This window comes from Cyrtonyx montezumae, unplaced genomic scaffold, assembly GCF_038088225.1.
Source record: "Cyrtonyx montezumae isolate F1298 unplaced genomic scaffold, pur_monq_1.0 scaffold_18, whole genome shotgun sequence".
Lineage (NCBI taxonomy): Eukaryota > Metazoa > Chordata > Aves > Galliformes > Odontophoridae > Cyrtonyx > Cyrtonyx montezumae.
Window position 1 is genome coordinate 3023509 of NW_027071914.1, and position 16294 is coordinate 3039802.

Here is a 16294-nt window from a genome sequence, read left to right on the forward strand (position 1 = left end):
GAAGCAGAATGTTGAGTGGGTGTGTGTGTGCCTGGCAGTGCTTCCCAGCAGCATCCAGGGTCACTGCCTTTCAGCCTCAAGTGCAAACCCCTAATTAAGAGAACGTGCTGCAGGGCCTTGGGGCTTATGGCATCCATTGCTGCCCTCCAGCCCCACAGAGTGCCCCAGCCAGCTCACAGGGCTACCGAGGTGCCCAGCACAACGGGTTTCCCTTCCATGACCGGGTGCCAGGGCCTTCCTCCTGCCTGCTGGGAGCTGCACAGCTCAGCCCCACGGTGACCCCGCACTCTTTCACTTCCATCTGATCCTGAATCTCTTCCCTCGGTTCACGTCCATGAGTGATTCTCACTGAAGTTTCACTTGTGGGGGATTTCCAGTTTATGCCCTCTGTAAAAGGCAAGACAATGTTTAGAAGGGACGTGATGCATATTCTGTCCATACCCAGCCCACATGCAAAACCAACCCTACAGAGCCCATAGGGGACTTACAAACGTCTCCCAGGCAGATGAGCCAGGCAATGGGGGACACAGTGCCATTTGCCAGAGGAGCTCAGAACAACGCCAGCAGGTGCCCAGGACGGGACCTGAGCCCCAGCACTGCGATGCTGAGTCACAACCCCATGGGACAAAGGCAGGGCACAGCTCCAGCTGGGGGCCAAGAGCCGACGGCCACACAGAGGTATGCACACACACACACAGATTTATAGGCCACACTGTGTTTCCTAAGTTGGCACCAAACGAACAGCAGGGATTGTATTGAAGGCATTTTCCAAGTTACTGGTGTGCCACTGCTTTGTGGGGGGCTTTTTGTTGCTTTTTAGCACATGGCAGCAGCACCGTGCTCCAATGGGCTTCCCCTGCTCGCACCACCCATGAGCACTGCAGCTCCCCAGGAGAGCACACGGCTGCTGCTGGGGGGACAGGAATGGACAGACCTCTGCAGACATCCCCACACAAACCATGGGAAATCCCAGCCTTTGCACTGCACTAAATCCTAGGGCTTGGCTCCTTGGATTTATATTCCTCCACGGTTTCATTTTTCCCTGAAAAAATCACTAGCTGTTAAGCTTCAAAACTTAATATTTCCTTAACGCAGAGCTTTTCAGCTCAACAGCTCTTAAACATAAACCTCTTTAACTGAGGTCTCCTGAATTAAGCTGTCTCCAGCAAGTCCCCATCTCAAGCCCAGCCCCAGATCCCCCTCCTCTGGGGAAGGATCCATCCCCCCCACAGGCCCCAGGGCAGAGGTCACACAGCCACGGATGGTTTGTGCCACTCTGGGGCAGCACGGATGTGACTTGGGGCAACCTTAGAGCAGCTCGTGTTGGGCTGCAGGGCAGAGCAAACAGCCCCTTGGTGGGAACACTCACAGCCCCATTACCTCTGCAGCTCTCCACCCTTCACAATAATGGCAACAGGGCCACCTGTGGCACTTCAAACTCCTTTCCCTGCCCTGTAGCTCTCCCTTTCCTGCTCTTCTGGTTTGGACTGGGAGAGCTCATAGATGTGCTACAAGGGAAGAATGTTTCTGAAGGAAGTACGAAGGACTGCAAAACTCATCCCACAACAACTGACCACAGCCCATGCGTGCAATTAGGAGCATTAAGCTGTCTCCACACACACATTTATAACATCTTAATTAACATGTCATATGTATTTTTATTTACTTATTTTGTCCAAATGAAGTACAGTTTAAATCCCTTCTTAAAAGAGCCACTTGTATGACAGATAACCAACAGCCAGACACCGAAGAGCTGATCCAACGCGGCACACAGAATTGCTTCCAAAAGCACAAACGTATTAAAGAAAAAGCAAAAAGCAGCAGGTACAGAGCAGGTACAGAGCAGGTACAGAGCAGGTACAGCACAGCTCTGTCCCTCCGGGGAGGGATGGGGCCAGCCCTCAGCCCCGGACCCATTCTCCTGCACCCAGCCACGCAAGCTCTGCTCCCCATTCCATCAGATCAGCAGGACTCAGAACAACCCCTAATGAATACCAGATCACAAAACCTCCAGCCTCACTCAACACAGGAGTTGTGTGCACTGCTGCCTGCCAGGACCTACTGCCCACCAGACCGAGCCAGGGAATAAAGGCACTCCATCGAACGCTGAGCTCCAAACCACCAAATTCGTTCACAGCTTCATCTATGACATTTCCCAAGTAGGATCCAGTCTTCAATCTTCCTTTGGGGTAAGAGAGAGGAATCCTTCTGCTTGCTCGCAGGGAACGAGGGAAGGAAAAGCTGGGGAGAGGTTGGCTGCCAGTCAGTAACGGCCCATTGGAAGGACAGGACATGGCCTGGGGCATTTGGTAAGATTACCAGAGGAGGGGAGGACAGAGAGAGTGTTCCAGCATGAACGTCGCCCCGAGGGATCGTCTGGGTGGCGAGGAGCCCAGAACCACCACCCATCCCGGCCTTGTTTTCCATTACTTCAGCCCACACACGCTCCCTCCAGGCTCCTACCAGCCATGCCCGAGTAGGGCCTCCCCAGAGGCTCCAACTGGCGCTGGGCGCAGGCGAAGCAGAGCCCCGTGTTTGTCATAGCACTCCAGCTCTGAGGCATCTACGCTCCAATTTGGCTCTTTAATTTTACAGGACCGAACAGAAACCCAAGAGAGAAAGTTAAGGGCACAAAAAATCACTTTTCTCGAGCAACACTAGAAGACAAAGACTTGAAATTGAGAAACACTGTTTCACTGCAGGACAGCACTGTCCTGCTATTGCTTCCTCTCAAGTCAGATGTCCAGGCTTGGAGATACCCAATCCAGAGATAAAACAGGTGTGGAGACCAGCTGCAGGCACTGCTGCACAGGTACCAGGAGCTGTTCTGCCAGGGCAGGGACAAGAAAGCACACTGCTCCTCACTCCTGCTGTACCACTGTGTTTTCAGAGCCACCGTCCAGAACCAGAGCCAGACAGGCTCTTGCAGCCCTCAACGCATTAGCTTTTCTAAATTACCTTTAAGGCCAACACTCTGTAGTCAAGAACAATACTTCAGGCAAGACTTGTGTTTGGTGTCTTCTCTTCAAATGAGTTTAAACAGATTTCTGAGTTCAACCTTGTGGGCTCATCAAAATAACTGAAGGAACTGGCAGCTGCCCACGAACACCGTACCCACGGGCTGGGCCTGCGCAGCCCAGCAGCCCCACAGCACTCCTCGGCTGGCCAGCCCCAACAGGAGCTGAGTGCTCAGTCACGACTGGCACAAACAGGCCAGGTGTGGTTTGGGGAGGGCTGGGGCAGACTGCCATGCAGCAACAAGCCAGATGGGGCACAGGCAGAGGATGCCATCGTGTAAAGCACGGATATACCCAACGCCTTGCTTTGCTCAGTGACTTGGAGGCACAAAACACCCCGGGGCTTCTCTGTGAGATCTAGTACTCGGAATTTTACTGCCCGGACAACCTCACACAGGAGTTACTGTACTATTTTCACATTTCAAGTAAAATGGAGGGCAGCTTTCCTGAACTGAGCCCATCCATGCCATCAGCTCAATTTCACTAAGGAAATCTACGCTCGCTCAAACGTATGACACCATCTGTTGACATGACCCCACAGGAAGAGGCATTTCAAACCCTCACATGCTGCGCTTGCAGGAAAGCTTAAACGCACCTCTGACACTGCATCTGCACTGCTACAGCCCTACCATGCATATCATTAGCTTTATTCTTCCAAGGGGAAGATTTGCTTCTGGAATTGGTTTCCATCACTTCCACTACAGGTACAAACTTTACATGGCAGCAAACTCGAAGAACTGTGACATTTTTACAAATTAAAGAGCGCATTCCTCTTCGAGAACAACTCCAGCAGCCTCTACGAGTGATGCCCAGCCAGCACTAGGCGACTTTGCTGTTTTGGTTTTATTATCTGGTACAAAGGAAAGCAAAGTTCCCTTTCGAATGACCACGCACACCCTTCACGCCTTCCAGTTCTCAAGGCTCATGCTGAGAAAAAGAGGGAAGCCAGTTGCAGAAACTCACACACAGCAAGGATTAAATCGAGTTTAATTGTTACAACTGTTCAAACATTTATTCAAACTGTTTTGGTCTTCACACCATTACTGCAGTTACTACACAGAGAGAGCATTCAAGCACCTGAAGCAATACAGCATTTAGACAAGAGCTTTGAGAACAAGTTCACAGTGCCAGGTATGTCATCCATGCTTTCTTCCCTCCCTCCACATACCATTGACTTAACACCTTGGCATTCATACTTCAGAGTCAATGAGTTACTTTAAACGATCCTCTTAGCATCACGGGTAGGCAACCCATCAAAACTAAAATAGCTAGTAAGGCTCAGCTTTGCCATCTCAGCCATATTAAAAGCCAATCGCTGCTCAGTGAGTGCCATTGTTTATTCTGAGAATTAATTTCCCCCAAAGGCCAGTGTTAAGAACCAAACATGCTTCGCCCCATTTAAATAGGAGGATTAAGTTTGAACGTGGACAACCATTATCTGGAGTGCTTCGGAGAATGATCTGAGGAACTGTGATGCAGACTACCTGCCCATCTGAGCTTTTGGGATTTGCAGTCTTCAATCTTCAAAGACCAGAGGATTAGCTCTGCACTATTCCCAGGAATTTCTCCATGGGCCACTGATCCCCCTCATTGTGAGCTCTCTGGGCACATCCTTCAGCATTCAAGCTTACGCTCCCCTCCACAAAACCCTTAGCCCAGTCATTAAGTGACACAACCTCAGAGACTGCAGCCCCCCCAGAGGAACAGCACTGCCAGCAGTTCCCAAATCAGAAGTATTACATTTTACAAGCAGTCACAAACCCTCCAAACTTAGCTGTTAGAACAAAGCCATAAACCAAAAAGCTATGAAGCAGGTCAGAAACTGATGTGGGAAGGGCTGTTGTATGCAATTACATAATCAGTGGTCACTTCCAGACAAGAACCAAGCCCTGCTTACCACTGAGCCTTCTCACCGAGCCATACTGCTCGGGAGCTGTAAAGCTCCTGAGAGTGGGCTATGGCTGTTCTTAAAGCTGACAACATCACTGAGACTGAAGCGTACTTGCTGAAGAGAAGCAGCTAGAATAGTGAGCAGTAGCTCCTAGGAGATCTTAAAAGCCCTGTTATCTTCTGGGTTTGGTATGCAGACTGCCCCCAGCCCACAAAGAAAGAAACGATAGTACTTTATTAAAATACTAAAGTTTATTTTTTTTTCCACGTACATTTAGTCTTCCCACCATTTCCATTTGTCTGACCACCACCACCACACCACCATGCCTTATCAAAACATTCCATACATACTTAAAATGAAGCTGAGGGTGGAGTCCCCGTCTTTAAAAACTAAACAGGCATTTTGGACAACACATTCTTGGCAAGGTAATCTGGATGACATTTATCAGACACTGTAGGGAAAGCTCTTTCAGCATTTGTAAAAAGGACAGCCAAATAACGGTTACAGAAGTAAGACTGCAGATTTTAACCAACTGTTTGAACTGTTCTCTTACAGAGTCTGCCTCCATTGCCAGAGAGCTTGAATGACCTGGAAGTGTACACAGAAAGTTAGACATTCAAGTCTGTTCCTTGTTGCTTCTTCTTCCTTTTCCAGTTTGCTATCTCTACTTCTCAAAACAGACATTAAATGAGGAAAAAAATGCATTTCTTTCAGAGAAAACTAAGTTGACAGCAACACATGAGATCCTTCTGCTAGAACTCTGTTATTCACTTAAATCACAATAATAAAAATTCAGTGAAGGTAAGTGAGAGGATGGGTGTGGACCAGCTAGGCAAATATTGGCTGAACTCTGCCTACCCCAGCTCATGTCAGACCAACTCCAGTAGCTGAGGAGAACTGCTTTTAAGTGCTCTTTCAAGAACCTATCAATTTGTCTATCAGACAAGTTTACTCTGAACCACTGAAGGAAGCAGGAAAGCGTAAGGAATTCTGTCACTGGAAGAAAAGTTTTAAACTTACAGGAATTTTGGTGGGGAAATCTAAGACATTTTAAGTCCAGTACAAGTTGAGTAATAACTAATTCAGAAGCTCGCTTCCTGATACCACCTTTTGGCTTGCCCTCTTACAAGAGTTCAGTTGACTTTGGGAGAAAGCACAGCATGAAAGCCATAATCTCAATTGCAAAACAGTTCCCCCTCCCAGACACCCTCCCCAACAAAAGGCTGAGCAGCAGACTGGCCTAGGTGGCCAACTTCAGCAGCAAGGAAAACCACAGCTCATTTCCTTCACCAACAGAGTGCCAAAAGGAAAATTCTGTGGCTTTAGTAAGCAAGAGATAATTTACCAACCATATAAAAGCTGGAAAAATGTAATAAAATATTAACTTTCTCATCTTGCCAACGAGACCCTTAAAACCGTTCCCATTTAATCTGAAGCACTGTTCGTGGTTTGTAACCCTTTGAAAGAGTCCAAAGCTTGTAAAGATTAAGAAGTGGAAAAGAATCCCTAGTTAGGTTATAAAAGGTTTTGGGTTTTATCAAGTTTCAATAAATTCAGTTACCTTTTGGTCCTCCGTCCTGAAGCAATTCTTGACATAGTTGGCAAATTTGGGTTCCAGCTTAGGAAGGGAAGAACCCTATTTTGAAAAAAGCAAGCTTTATTGGAATGATGCAACAACCAGTGTACTCTGAGCAACTCAAGAGGCTTAAACCTTTTGCAATCAAGTGGAATTTTACTGAACTCACCTTGCAACACCCAAAACCAAACTTTTTTTAAGCTTGCTTTCCTACAGTACGCAGGCACTCTCAAGGCAGTGTGCCTGCACGCTGAAATGCACGGCCACACATCCTCGCTCACACTCCAAAGCAAAGCAGCAAGTCTTTATCTGCGTGTATCTCTGCTCACAGTCAACACTAACATGCTGAAACCCACACATTTAGGGGCTTCTACTGCTTTGTGCAACTTGAGACATCACAGTACTTCTGCTTAAGCTTGGATTTTGATCACGTTTTGCCCCTGCAATCTGCCACGTTCCTATCTGCTTGCTGACATCTATTTAATAACTAAGCGGAACTTCTGTATGATATTAATAAAATAATTAAGCTGTTTATAAAGCTACTAACCTCCCCTTACACTGCAGAAATACTCATCACTGCCTCCCTTCTGTATCACTCAAGGAACCACCCCCAGCACCCACCAACCAAGAGGTTGACCTGACCTAACAGCACAGCATCTGTCACCACCACACTCACAACCCAGGGGCAGAAGTACCACCCACCCACCCCTGCTCACTCTGCACCCCCTGTATACTACAATCGTTTTTGCTGCATTCTGCATTTGTGGGACAAAGCTGCCTTAAAGCTTTAAGAATCTGAACACGAGATAAGCCCAATGAGGATGCACAGGCTGCCTAGAGAAGCTAAGGATGCCCCATGCCTGGAAGTGGCCAAGGCTGTGCCAGACAGCTGGGAACAGCCAGGTCTAGTGGAAGTGTCCCTGCCCATGGCACAGGGGCTGGAACTAGAGAAGTCTTCCACTCTCCTTCCATCCCATCCATCCTATGATTCTAATTCTTTAGGTGTCAGTGTAAAAGGGAAACAGCTCATCTCAGACCAAGTAAAACCAGCATTCTCCATAGCACCAACATCGCTGTAGGCTTTGGCTTTACTCAAAAATACATTCCCAATCCTCTTATTTGGTCACCAAAGGGCACGTGATCTTGAAGCAGTTCAAGTTACTGAAGAAGCACAGATGTAGATGACAGCTCCTCACTGCCAGCTGTTCTGCAGGAAAGGTTTGTCTGCAGTGAACTGCACCCCTACATAGCACACAGGTGTCCAAACTTGGCTTATGGGAAAAGAATTGCTATTACTTTCCACACTTCTACCCAAGCAACCTATCGACAGAGCACCTCTACCGAAATGCAGCTCTTCTCATCCCAAGCATCTATCTCCCCCTTCTGGAAGTTCCACATCCTTACAAGTCTCTGGATATGACACTGCTGTGAGACCAAGCAATGCCAAGCACGTCAAGAACTCCTTCACTCTAGCTGCCTCAACCAAAACGTGCACACTATTTAGATACCACTAGAATAAACATCACCCCCAAGATTTGTTGCTGTGCTCAGCTTTTTTTCTTGCAGCCTTAAACTGAGGCAGCTTGCTAACAAAATCACTCTTCACTTCCAGGTGTCAGCATCAATTCATCAATGCATGCACAGTTTGGAGCACAGCGAGCAAGGGCAATCATGTCTCAAAACCATTCTGTTGCTGCTGCAAGAGTTAAAAATAAGGCTGATCAAAGGTTCACAAACTCACCTTGTCTATGGAGGCTTGCATTTTTGCTTTGATCTCCTCTAACGACAGAGGAACTTTTGGTGTTTTTGGAGTTAGAGATTTATCCTTCTTGGAATCTGGAGTCTGAAAATTATTCATTTTGTTAGAGATGCATACAAAGCTGCGTATCAAGTATGCAACAAACAAGTTTCCTGAAAACAAAGATCCTGGGAAACCCCATTGTGAATTTATATTCAATAAAAGGAGTGGCTATCACAACTACTTCAAATTGTTTCTAGGCACATGTCTATACAGCTTTTTCTTCCAGCATAAACAAAACTGAAAACAGTCCAAACATTCCTGGATTTTGAGTATGCTCCACAGCTGCAGCCAAGTTCAGTTCACACTTTAGAAAGGCACACTGACAGGGCTTTCCAGATGCCATCCATCCCACACTGATTTCTGTACCCACCTTCCTTGTTTAAACAGATGCAGGAAGGAAAAGCTGCCTGAGGAAGCCTGACAGCTACAAAACAACTGAACAAGAAAACTTCTCCCCACAAAGACCAGTTTTCTAACTGGTGATATCAAGCCACAGTAGCAGCACTGCAGGGACACAGCGGGCAGCAGTTAGAACCAGAAGGGAGACTACAGGGCTGCTAATGCTCACAATGGCAGCTTACTGCAAATACTGACAGCTTCACAGGGTGCATGAAGCGAGGAAGGTAAGCATGTTCCACATTCCTTCAGAAACCTAACTCGGTGGAAGACAGCTTCCAGAGCCCCATGAACATCTGACTCATTTCTCTTCACTCACTTTTGTTTTAGATGCTGGTGTGGACGGCTTCGAGTCTTTTCCATTTTGCTTTGCTTTCTGCATGTTTTTCCCTGCAGGCTCACGGGCAGGCTGCAAAGAAAGCATTCCAAACAATTTGCCGTGAAAAGACAATACTGCTATGGTCATTAACACATCTCTGAACACGCTGTGACAAATACAAACTATTTAACCTTGAGCAAAATACAGTCTCATTTCCCATGTTGTATCATCCGTGCCCACTACTTAAGCAGAAATTACAACAGTAAACTACAAATGAACAGACAGCCTGCTTGCTGGTTCAGCACAACAGGGAACAAGTAAGTTTTGTTACAAGGCCATACAACCACGTAGGGCTATTTTCCTCAAATATGTCCTAGATTGTCTAGTACTTTATACAGAAATCCAGTCTGGGATGTGCAAGAGCAATGCTATGGGCATATGTATGAACTGGATTCTTGTGTTCCTATTTAAACCCAGGGATCATTTCACTCAATCAGAAGACATGTGATTAGATAACAGGAAAAGTGGAAAGAAACATGGAATGTATCTAAGAAAGCTGCTACCTGAATACAAATTCAAGCCAAGACACACAAGTTTTAAAGCACTACTTTCTCTCTGCAGTTGCCAAACTGTTTTATTCTGTTCCTACCACCAGATGGCACTCAAGGGCTGATGCAACCCCGACACCTGCATCTGAATTTCTTCCCATAGGCTCACACATTTTACAACCCTTTTCACTCCAAGTTCTGTCCCTGCCATCACCTCTACCACACAGCAACAGCAAAGCACAATCCATATGTAGGAGCAAGGTTGTGCTTGATGCCCTAGACCCATGCATACCACCATCACAGCCACGTGTACATTCAGTATACACACAAATGGACCACTTACTTTCTTCACTGGCGTTTTAATCTCTTCCTCATCATCATCCAAGTCATCTTCATCACTACAATTACAAAGTGGACATTCACCATAGTTTTAGGACATGATAAACTGTTAGGTCAAATACTTTACTAATATTGTTGTTAAACGGATTGCCTTCTACTTCAATGCTTGTAGTGCAAACCTTATGGTTGGTTAACAACACTAAAGCAATTCTAAACTACTGAGCTACAGAAAACTAGGTTTCCCATCCCAGCATCACATACTTGGCTAACGCAGACTACATTTGGAAATATATTTCAGCTAATTCTACTCTTCCTGCAGTGATGACTGAGAAGCATCTTCTTCAATTAATAGTGAGATAAATCACACAACTCCACTGTTGTGTGCTTATTGAAAGCTCTCTATTTCAAAGTATGTGATCACAACAAAAAAACATACTCATCATCATCATCCTCATCTTCGTCGTCGTCCTCATCATCTTCTGATAATTTTGCTTTTTTCTTGGAAAAGAATATGTTAAGCATCAGTACCATATCAAGTGTTACAAGACAGCAACCTCTACCTCAAATAATTTGTCCTAAAAGAACATCCACCAATCTAAAATTCAGTACACAGAGCTGCCCCATCAAAAGCTTTACACATTTACTGAATGGACACGTCAGTCTTCCTATTCTATATCAGTGTTTCAACAGCATGCTGCAGGAGTTTGGGTTCTAAAGGCTTCTTCCAAAATCTGCACACATTCAGTTACTGCAGTGGTCAAAGCAGACTTGACATCTGTTTCCAAAGCTTTGCTGATTGCACTATCTGTATTTAACAGTGTTTCTCTAAGTCAGTATTTGTCAAGTAAGCAAATCCATCCCAAAGATGTCTCAAACTTAAGTCAGTCACCTGACTGCTCACTTTTAAGGCGGAATGAATACTGAAGCAAAAGAAAATCCTGCTAACTGCATATACCTGTGGTGTTTTGGCTCCTCCTCCGCTTGCTGGTCTCTTTGTTGAAGCATTCACAACTTTTGTATCCTCCTCCTCATCCTCTGATTCTGGTTCTTCCTCTAATGCTGATAAAAATGATGGCAATGTTTAAAATATCCACCTCATTTAACAACAGCGAAAGCAAGATTACTGGTCAAGAAAAACAACACGTTATCACCCACAACTAAACAAGGTCCTCTAGGAATGGCAGAAATAAAGTAAGCAGGCTTCCTACCAGCACTACCCACTAAGGCCAGAAGCCTCCCAGCAGTAAGCACACACAGGGGACCAGGGAATGCAAGCACTTATCCGAACTCCTTCACCCTTGGTTACACCACATTTTTGAAGACAGCCAATTGAAAGACTCAGAAGACCTGTATTACAGGAGTATTGCTTGAGGTACTCAAGTTCACAGCAGTTCAGGCAAAGGTGGGAGCCTGCCAATACTGATGCCTTCTTACACACGCCAGGCTGCTTTACAACCAACAACATGCACAAAACCCTTTGTTTTGCAAATACCTTTGAAGATTAGTAACCAGGACCATACGTACCTACAAGATGCTGACCACTGACATAAACAGGCCCCGATCCACATTTTAACCTCAAGACAACTGGTGGTGTGATCTCAAATCCACCTAGTGAAACCTAAGGGAAAAAAAAACCAAAGTGTTAACAGGTTAGTTCATACAAATTAAACCAAGTACACCAACATCTAGAGACTGCAAATCTAATATGCCAGCCACACACTTCAAACTCACAGAACACTCCAGCAGTGTTTGGAGTTGATTTGGGGTCAAAGTGCAGCAACAGCACTGTTTTTATAACATGGTGATGGCATATCATAATTAAAGCACACTTTAAGCCAGATCAATCCACATTTGTCTCTACTTTGTTGCAGAAGGGTCCATTTCCAGCCACACCTGCCCCTCAGCACTGTGCAGTTCTGCTTACACAAGATCAACCTGGACTGAATTACATTCCAGACAGCAGAAACAAAAGGCAGAGTGCTCTTAATTCCAGGAAAGACAGCAACCACATTTAGAACCTCTAAGAAGTTGTGATCCAGAGAAGAATTACATTTTCTCACTCCACATGAAAAGAAGGCAACAGTGGAAGGTTACAGGTACATCTACACATGCTTGTATAGAAGGATATGACACATACAATGAGTACAGCTTACTAAAAACACACACAATTAGGCCAACCTGAACCCTTTCCTTATCTGTCCATCTCACCTGAGACCCAACTCATAATAGATTGCTGCAAGTACATTTACTTACTGTAGGCTGCACAGACATTTTCAGAGATGCCAGAACTACTTTAGTAGGGTTGCCTTCGTAGTCCAATGCTTCTGCTTCTACAACATGTAATTCATCTTTGGCTCCAGCCCCTAATGTAACCTGTGAAGTAAAGAACAGTGCACATCCTGAGAATTTTCTTCAATGTCTGAAGTCTTTTAAAGTGTATTTGCTGTTCTGTGTGCCAAGACTGATGTTTCTGACTAATAGCTGAGGTAACACTCCTCCCCCAAGACAACCACCTCTTTTTCCCATACCACTTGCATGTACAGCGTGCAATTCCAGGCAGCTGCTTTGATGAGTATATAGCAAAGTTACCTGACATTGTTTTCCAAGAGGTGGGAGGTGTCAGTGACAATTCCACACAGCACTGTTAACAGGCCCGTGTGAAGAAGCATATGTACATGGCCAGAGGAAGAGAAACAGCTGCTTTTACTGCTACTCATCTGTCATGTTTTCACTGCATCACCTACATTACATTGTTTAAGTTCAAGAAGTTAAGTCTCACTGCTGCTGAGCTCAATGTTTTCATTTAGGCATGAGCCTTCCTTCTGTAACAATCCACCAAGGACTGAGAGCTGTCATCCTAGCACATTGCAAACTCAATTATCTCAATTCCTTACATCACAAACAAGACAGGCACGTTCTAGAAACTTGAAAAATTGTAGTTTGAGGGAAGCAAACAAGTGACAGACATGGGACAGGCCAGAAATTCCAGTTTCCTGAACCTCTGGCACCTGAGTCAGAGTTTTATGCAAGTCCTCTGAAATCCAAGAATTCCCTTAGGTACTACAATTATTCGAGACAAGCAAACACAGCTTACTGTGTCCATTCCTAACAGCCAAGAGAAGAAAGCTTCACACTCTTCATGGAAGACATGGGTGTAAACACTTTTTTAACACTTCACACAGACAGTGGCATGCTCAAGCTTCCATTCTCCAAGAGCTGAGCTTGAAACAAGTGATCACAGTCTGGACAAGGCATACCAGACTGAAGAAACAGGATGGAGGCTCCACTACTCTGGGCAATTTTTAATGTGAATTAGAAGTAGTGACATTGGTGCTCTGACCTCACCTCTCAAATGGATCCACACCACAGTGAGTCACTCAGCTGGTGGGACTGCCCACTAGGATGAGAATTTCATTTAAAAAGCATCCTCCATGCCCCCACCTACCTACCCCTGCATCTGCCCCAGTTCAACCAATACTACGGCACTTAAAGAAATATATTATTTCACCCCACTTGATTTGTGAGCCCACAGATGTAAGTTAACCCTCATATCACTTTGTACCTCTACACACATAAGTGCTCCTCCCCTTTCACTTCTACGCTTCCCTCCCCTCCATCTAGAACAAATTCAGCAAGGGACTTAAATGATACATGTCTATCTTTATTCATTAGGACTTTTATCCTGAGCACAGACCAGTCACAGTGCTTACAAGAGTCATGTTTATCTTCCAGCAACTCCTTCCTCCTGCTTGCCAAGCCATCTCTTGCTTGTAGATTCTTCCAAGAGATTCCAAGGTTAAGACATTTCTAACCTGTTGTTTATTTCAATCCCTTTGGATCTTTTTTCTACAAAAGTCAGGCTGTTGAATTATGTTTTTCTACCCTGGCCTAAACGTATGTCCTGCTAAGCATCCAATCTGCTTCATACCTGATGAAGACTGTACAATCCATCAGGAGATGCTATAGTTCACTTCCAAAAATGGGAAACTTTGACCAAAGGCATAAAACTGATATCTCACCATGATTCTCTTCATTTCACTACAAACATACAAGTATGAGAGCCACCCATATCAACTTACTCAAGGAACTTCCCTCAAAATGAACTCTAAAGGGAAAACAATTATGTATGAACTACATATTGTCAAGTCCAGACTGCAATTTATGTGAAATGCAAGGATTGAAGACATGACCCACATGACTAATACTGAAGTGAAAGCATCCCAGGTATCATTTTGAGTAAGCTGTGCATTGGACAGCATTCACATCCAAGTCTTCTGCAAAAAGCAACTCCCACTTTTAATTTTATTTTTTAAATCAAGGTGTAATCTCCATATTTAAATAAATGTGGAAGTGCAGAGACACTACGTGACTTCCTTGACTGTGAGCTATAACCTCCTTGCCTGTGAAGATGTGGGATGTTATGTTAGTAGTAAGCAGTAACATAATTATGCTCAGCCTTGAGCAAAGGCCTTGAAATGCTGTGCCTTGCTCACTGCCATAGGTTCCACAAAGATCTAAGTTATGCACGCTACTAGCTGTTTGTAGAAAAAAGCCCAGGAATTATGGCTGGGGATCATATGGAAGACCTACTCCAAAGTTAAGTTTCTGTGGCCTATTGAAACGTGCCCTCTATGATTGATGTAAGTCCTCCTCTCCTCGTGCTTCTGAAGAAGTGAATACTGCATTTATGGTCAGGTCCAGCTCTTAATCCCTCAAAGCAAGCATTTATTAACCTCTTGCACATAGGCCACATCTTTTCAGACTTATACTATTTACAATAAGCCATGAAGCATCAGTACTTCTTGAAAGGTATATGAAGCAAAATCTTATGTTCAACTCCCCAAAAAAGAGAGCTTAAGTATTGGTAGAATAAGACTTGTGACTACAGAAAGCAAACTAAATGAAACCAATTTCCAAATCGAAACACCCTTCTTGCAGCAGTCACGCAGCACTACTCGAGCACACCAGCTCAGAAATCGCCGCGTAGAAAACGAATGGTACTTGCCGTTCTCAAGGACAGCTGATGCTCGTTTTCTTCATCATCTACTTTGAACTGATACTCCTTCTCCGCTTTCAGCTCGCAGCCTGGAAGAGAGCACGGAACGGTGAGCCCAGCACTTATCTCCCCGCCAACCACGCGTTACTCGGCCGCTCGCCGCCCCGGGCTGCGCGTTCAGAGCCGCACTGCCGCGACACGTGCTGGGCCAGGCCTCGGCCTACTACGACCGACCACGCGCCGCCACCCCGGCCCGGCCCACGCGGCCGCACTCCCTGCTGCAGGCCGCTCCCCTCCCCGCCGCGTGGGCGGCCATGGCCGCAGGGCCCCGCGCGGCTCCACGTGCTCGCGGAACAAAAGGGCCGCACAGCCGCCACGTGGGGACCGCCGAAAGAACGGCCGCCACGCGCGGCGCTCCCCACGCGTGCCCCCCGCCCCCCCCCACTCCCGCCCATCCCGCTGCCGCTGGGCGGAGGCCCCTTCGTGCCGCGGCCCCGCCGGCCGCCTGCCCCGTGCCCCGAGCGCGGACGTGCGGGAGGCGGCGAGGCCGGGCCCGTTACCGAAGAGGAAGGTCTGCGGGCGCAGCGGGCCCATGCTCTCCATGTCCATGGCGCTGTCCTCCATCTTCTCGGCCTGCTCGCGCGGGAGGAGCTGCACTGAACGCGGCGCTGCGGGCGTACGCGCACCAAAGGAAGCCCCGCGCCCGCCCCCTCCCAGATATAGCCGGCGAGCTCTCGCGAGATCGCCGGGCCGGACACTCCCCCGCTGCCCTGCTGCCGCGCACGCGCAGTGCGGTGCCGTGCCGTGCGTTCCCGCCGCGCGCGCCCGCCTGGAGGGTCGCGAGCGCGGCCCTCGGTGCCCGCGGCTGAGGCGGCCACAAAATGGCGGCGGGCGCGCGGGCAGTGTGCGTCCATTGAGCGTGCGTCCATTCAGTGTGCCGTTCATACCACTCGTAGCTGCGTTCGTGTTCAAGAAGCGGGCAGCGATTGCTCGCCCTCTGCAAAACTGAGCTCTGTGCGAAGCGCGGTGCCGGTTGTGGGTTTGGTGCAACTCCGCACGAGCCGCGTTCTGCAGGACACGTCTCCCCGCGGCCCTGTGTGTGGAAGCGCAGCTGTGCTGGGCTGGTGCATTGCCCACGGCTGGGTAAAATGCTGCCACAATAAAGCCGGTTGGTGTGGAAGACGAGTAGAGGGACAGGTAGGGCTGCGTGCCATGTTCAGAAGCAGCATTTCCCCACCTGAGGCTGTGTCACCGAGTGGTACTGGCACTGCCATTCATTCCCTACCATCACGTTTCCTAAGCACAGAAACTTTAGCCTCCCAATGTGACAAACCATGAATGCCACGAGGAAACTGGAGATCAAAAGAAAACATAATAGAATATAATAGAATAACTCATTACTTTATCCCAG

At 46.9% G+C, this 16294-nt stretch overlaps 1 protein-coding gene across 1 annotated transcript; it reads right to left on the reverse strand.

The window, feature by feature from the left end:
* Positions 1 to 5137: 5137 nt before the first annotated feature.
* Positions 5138 to 15554, reverse strand: NPM1 (nucleophosmin 1). The gene is made up of 11 exons (XM_065734469.1): positions 15444 to 15554; positions 14893 to 14972; positions 12141 to 12260; positions 11412 to 11505; positions 10843 to 10946; positions 10324 to 10385; positions 9892 to 9946; positions 9001 to 9090; positions 8226 to 8327; positions 6470 to 6544; positions 5138 to 5496 (listed from the first exon to the last, which is right to left on the reverse strand). The coding sequence occupies exons 1-11, from the start codon at positions 15505 to 15507 to the stop codon at positions 5458 to 5460; spliced, it is 885 nt and encodes a 294-aa protein (XP_065590541.1). The 5' UTR covers positions 15508 to 15554; the 3' UTR covers positions 5138 to 5457.
* Between the last annotated feature and the right edge of the window lie 740 nt (positions 15555 to 16294).